This window comes from Lactuca sativa, chromosome 7 (assembly GCF_002870075.4).
Source record: "Lactuca sativa cultivar Salinas chromosome 7, Lsat_Salinas_v11, whole genome shotgun sequence".
NCBI classification, from domain to species: domain Eukaryota; kingdom Viridiplantae; phylum Streptophyta; class Magnoliopsida; order Asterales; family Asteraceae; genus Lactuca; species Lactuca sativa.
This window is the reverse complement of record NC_056629.2, coordinates 293864-299965: the sequence shown is the minus strand read 5'-3', so window position 1 is coordinate 299965 and position 6102 is coordinate 293864. Positions and strand designations below refer to the sequence as shown.

The 6102-nt window shown below is 34.0% G+C and overlaps 1 protein-coding gene across 1 annotated transcript; it reads left to right on the top strand.

Moving 5' to 3' along the window:
- The first annotated feature begins 356 nt into the window (after window positions 1-356).
- On the top strand, window positions 357-2581 carry LOC111888999 (3-ketoacyl-CoA synthase 1). Its single transcript, XM_023885127.3, has one exon. The coding sequence runs from the start codon at window positions 694-696 to the stop codon at window positions 2269-2271; it is 1578 nt and encodes a 525-aa protein (XP_023740895.1). The 5' UTR covers window positions 357-693; the 3' UTR covers window positions 2272-2581.
- The last annotated feature ends 3521 nt before the right edge of the window (window positions 2582-6102 follow it).

The following is a 6102-nucleotide window of genomic DNA, read 5'->3' as shown; positions in this document are numbered from 1 at the left end:
TTTGAAGGAAAGCATAACACATTGTAACTATATCTGGTATTCTTTTAGCAATTAATCTCTAGCTACTTGTTATATGAAATTTATTAATAACTTTGTTTTTCGAATAACTACAAAACTAACTAAGATATAATTGGATTAATATATAATACATATATAAACTATTTTAGAGGAAACTTGTAATGGCTATAATAGAAAATATTTGTGTTTTTTATTTAGTTATTTATTTCAAAATGGTTTTCACAAGTTAAGAGAGGATTTTACTTTTTTGACGTTGAGCTGGTTTTATTAATTAAGAATCACTTTTAGAATAAAATTAAATAGGTTTTTTGGATGTATATTATTATATACAATATGGTTGAATGATAATTTGACTAAGTATTTATGCGTGAAGATGAATTGGAGTCTGTTTATAAATAACGTGTTTCGTAGGTGGTTGAGCTATCTTCCTCCCTGCGTTCCCACCATTTAATGAAACAGCCTACCTTTACCATCATCTGCCCACCCAACCTTCCCTACCCGCTGCTGCTATATACATATGCACACTTTCCCCTCCTTTTTTTTTTATAATACCAATTCCCAAACACTTCCAAGCGTACATCGGTTTTTACACTCCTTCATACATAAATATATATATATATATATAAAAATTTTTACATATTATTTTTTAGAATTTCAATTTTTTTCATTTCCGCCATGGATCATAATAGTACCGTGGATATGGATAAGGAACGATTAACGGCGGAGCTTGCAATCAAGGACTCTTCTTCCGTGGTGATTAAGATCCGTCGAAAGCTTCCTGATTTCTTACAGTCTGTTAAGCTGAAATACGTGAAGCTTGGATATGGGTATTCTTGTAATACGGCCACCCTTGTTATGCTTGTCCTTGTTTTTCCCTTGTTCATAGCCACTTTGATTCAGCTTACTGGGCTAAGGCTCCACAACTTCTCCCAGCAAATATTTACCAGCTTCGACACCGCCACCAGTCTAACAGGCTGTGTGGTTTTTCTGTTCCTATCCGGGGTTTACTGGGCAAAGCGTCCCACCCCGATCTACCTCGTCGACTTTGCTTGCTACAAACCCGACCAAGACCGCAAAATCCCGAATGAATCCTTCACCAAGATGTCCGAAGAATCCGGGTTTTTTAACCAAGATACGTTGCATTTCCAGAAAAGGATCTCTACCCGGTCAGGATTAGGAGACGAGACGTATCTGCCCAAAGGGATCACCGCTCGACCCCCACAGCTCAACATGAAAGAAGCTCGGGCCGAGGCGGAGCTTGTTATGTTTGGTGCCCTCGACTCGCTCTTCACCAAGACCGGCGTTAGACCGCAGGAGATTAGCATCCTCATCGTTAATTGCAGCCTGTTCAATCCCACCCCTTCCCTATCCTCCATGATTGTCAACCACTACAAGCTCCGACCAGATATCATGAGCTTCAACCTCGGGGGAATGGGCTGCAGCGCTGGCCTTATCTCCATCGACTTGGCGCAACACCTCCTCAAGGCCAATCCCAACACCTACGCCGTCGTCTTGAGCATGGAAAACGTCACCCTCAACTGGTACTCGGGAAACGACCGCTCCATGCTTCTTTGTAACTGCATTTTCCGTATGGGCGGAGCCGCCATGCTGCTCTCCAACAGGTCAAGGGACCGACGCCGATCCAAGTATGAGCTGGCCCACACGGTGCGGACGCATAAGGGAGCCGACGACAACAGCTACAACTGCGTGTACCAGAGAGAGGACGACAAGGGTATCGTGGGGGTTTCGCTCGCTCGGGAACTGATGGCCGTGGCTGGAGATGCTCTCAAGACAAATATTACAACCTTGGGACCTCTGGTGTTGCCGTTTTCGGAACAGTTGATGTTCTTTTTGACGCTGGTGAAAAGGAAAGTGTTTAAAATGAAGGTGAAGCCTTATATTCCCGATTTCAAGTTGGCGTTCGAGCATTTCTGCATCCATGCGGGTGGCCGAGCGGTGCTTGATGAGGTCCAGAAGAATTTGAATCTGACAGAGAGGCACATGGAGCCATCAAGGATGACGCTACACCGATTCGGGAACACGTCTAGCAGTTCTTTGTGGTATGAGTTGTCGTATGCAGAGGCCAAGGGACGGGTTGCGGAAGGGGATCGTGTGTGGCAGATTGCTTTTGGGTCGGGTTTCAAGTGTAACAGTGCGGTATGGAGAGCACTGAAGCCGATTCCAGCAGGGTGTGAAGCTAACCCTTGGGCCGATTCGATCGACAGTTACCCGGTTAAGGTCCCAGCTGCCTAATTGTAAATTTATCGAAACCTCCGGTGAGGACAACCAAAACCAATTACTTATGGAATACTTCTACTATCATCATCTACTTTCCTTTCATCAACACAAGTACGTACGTTTTCATTGTGAAGCACAAGATGTATTTATACTAGATCGGAAGAACCAGTGCCCAAAAAAAAAAGCGGTGGTCGAGTCCTTCCCACCTGATTGTTTGATGTAATATTAATTAATTTTGCAATTCACTAGCTCATTTTTCTGTAAGTTACTGTGTTTAAATATTCGGTTATGATCCAATGGATATCTTTGAATCTTGCTGAACAAATCAGCCTTTGGACTTATTATAATCAGCCTGTGGACCTGTTATTATCAATTCTACTTCTCGTGACAATTGGTCCCACGGATCCTGTCTGAACCTTGAAATGATTTATCTTGCGGCATGGTATTGTAAATAGTAAACTTCTTGATTCTCTTTCTAACATGGTGAAAAAGAGACATATAATCAAATCATCATAGCACATGGACAATACGGTCAATACCCAAAGAATACTAAAGCTTGTATTCTCTTTCTAACATGATTCTCTTTCCTACAACTAACCGAAATTAATAAGAAAAGTACGCAAATAACCCCTATTTCTTAGACCCATGCGAAATAAGTAGTATAAAAAAAAATAGACCAATTTTCACAATTTGTGCTCATGGTTTCTTAACGTCGTCCACGCTACTTGAAACGTCTGGTTTGAAAAACCTTGAAAAGAACCATTTGGGTTTTGGGTTGTGTTGACCAACTAAGACATGTAATATAGGATGACTTGATAATAACATTTATAACGATGAATTTAATGAGAAATGCTAAGACATGTAATATATGATGACTTGATAAGAACATCTATAATGATGAGTTTAACGAGAAATGCTAAGACATTTAATATATGATGATTTGATAAGAGCATCTATAATGATGAGTTTAATGAAAAAGTTGAATGAAATGACAAGTTTATATGTCATTTAATGGATAAAACTTTTACATTTAATAGATTTGAAGTTCAATCATCATTGAACTTTTTAGAGTTCAATGCATTGCAAGAAAAAATGATAGAGTTATATATTTAACTATAAATTATAAAATATTTACTATAAGTTATATTTTGTAACATTTATTGAACTTTTTAGAGTTCAATGCATTGTAGGAAAAAATGATAGAGTTATATAAATTGTTGAAAGATAGTCATTCAATGGATGAAACTTTTCAATATGAGATGTCACTTTGGTATTGACTTTAATGGTTATTCAATTCTCTAATGGCAAAAAGGAAAATTTTTAATTTTTAAATATTTACTATAAATTATATTTTGTAACATTCTATTAAACTTTATAGAGTTTAATGCATTGTAAAAAAAAATGATAGAGTTGTATGGATTATAGAAAGATGATGTGACAATCCATTGAACTCTGTTGAGTTCAGTATATTGTGGATGCCCTAATACAGATGAAAATATATGAAAAGTAACTCACTCATCTATCTTTAAATCCTGACACTATAAAACCACTACAAGAAATCCAAGTAATACTGAAGACGGTATTACTAGCGACAAAACAAATATGTCGTCGATAATGTCTATGTTGTCGGTAATACCATTGTCGGTATTCCTTCTCAAGCACGATCTGTATGATGTACCGAGGTTGTACCCCATCCGTCAATCTCACCGTTCAATCCAACGATCAATGGTTATTCGTCGTACAAAATAAATATTGGTGACCTCAATAGCGACGACAATGTCGCCACTAATACCATAAAAAAATGACCGCAAATTCTTTCATCCATTTACCACTACATGTCGATGCTATTTAATCGGTGTGACCGCTAAAGAGCGTAAAATTGATCGATTGTAAAGTCTAAAACCGTTCACCGACTGATCATCACCAACACACAAAATAGACAGCATTAGGATTGTTATACAAGAGATTTTAGGGGTTTTTTGCGATTTTGAGTGTTTTTTTTTTTTTTTTTTTGCAACCGATCGACCATAGAACCGGTGATTTTGTAAATCTTGTCTCTCATTCTCTTTCTTTTTCTCCTTTGACCAAAGAAACCAAGTTAAACTCGATTATTTTGTGTTTTCAGGGCACCACCACCACTAATGATGTTGTGGTGATACCACAACCACTCCTGTTACTCTGTCGATACCACCACACAGGTGCTTCTAATGTAATGTGGTGAATGTGTTTATATGTTTAAGAGTGTTTTTTTGTATGAATGAATGTTTATTTTATATATTTTTATATCTTTATGGGTGTATTTTATATATGTTTATATGTTCATTGTATATATGTGTATTTGTATAATGTATGTATATATATATATATATATATATATATATATATATATATATATATATATATATATATGTGTGTGTGTGTATGTGTATATAATGTATGTATATGTGTGTATATTATATAAATATGTGTGTATATGTGTGTTATGACTTAATTATGCAAGCCTCAAAACTACAATGCTATGATTAAAAAAAATGGGATGCTATAATTCATAAGGTCATTTAATGTTATAATACAAAAAAGTAGGATGTTATAATTCATTATGTCATGTAAAGTATAATGTTATAACTGAAAAAAAAAGTAGGATGTTATAATTCACAGTGGCATTTAAAGTACAATGCTATAATTCAAAAAAAAAAGTAGAATGCTATATATATATCATCCGAATTTTTTAATTATAGCATTGTACTTTAGAAAACATTGTGAATTATAGCATCCTAATTTTTTTTTCATATATAAAATTATACCTTACATGACATTATGAACTATAATTCATAATGTCTTTTTAAGTACAATGCTAGGTTATAAAAAATCAATATAAGTAAAATGCTATCATTCATAATGTCATGTAAATTATAATGCTATAACTGAAAAAAAAATGGGATGATAAAATTCATAATGTCATTTAAAGTTAAATGTTATAATTAAAAAAAAGTAGGATGCTATATATTATATCTTATTTTTTTTTAATTATTGCATTATACTTTAAATGACATTGTGACTTCTAGCATCCTACTTTTTTTTTTCAATTATAGCATTGTACTTTACATGAGATTATGAATTATAATTCATAATGTCATTTTAAGTATAATGTTATAATATACTTCATAATGTCATTTAAAGTACAATGGTATGATATAAAAAATCAATTTAAGTAAAATGTTATAATTCATAATGCCATGTAAAGTATAATGCTATAGCTGAAAAAAAAGTAGGGTGATAAAATTCACAATGTCGTTTAGAGTTAAATGCTATAATTAAAAAAAAGTAGGATGCTATATATAACATCTTAGTTTTTTTTTAATTATTGCACTGCGCTTTAAATTACATTGTGGCTTATAGCATCCTTTTTTTTGTTTTTCAATTATAGCATTGTACTTTACATGCATTTTGAATTATAATTCATAATGTCATTTAAAGTACAATGCTATAATAGAAAATATAATCAAAGTAAAATGCAGTAAATAAAAAATATATATGAAAAAGTACAACGCCATAATAGAAACACATGTATATGATATTTAAAGTACAATGTCATAATAGAAAATTTAAAACAAATGTAAGATGCTTTAAACAAATAAAGTTATGGAAAAGTAAGATGCTATAAATAATAAACATATGCTTCAATTCTTTTCGTTTATGTCTCTTCATTTTAATCATCATGAACATGGATATACCTGCCCGAAATTGAATTAGAAATTTATTTTGGGTTGTCCCTGTTTTGGGTCTATTTTTGGAATACTTGTAACGTCTCAAAAATTACAACAATTTAAAATTTTCAAAACAACT

Excerpts from the sequence above, each read along its gene's own strand:
- LOC111888999 (XM_023885127.3), top strand. The coding sequence starts at position 694 with ATGGATCATAATAGTACCGTGGATATGGATAAGGAACGATTAACGGCG.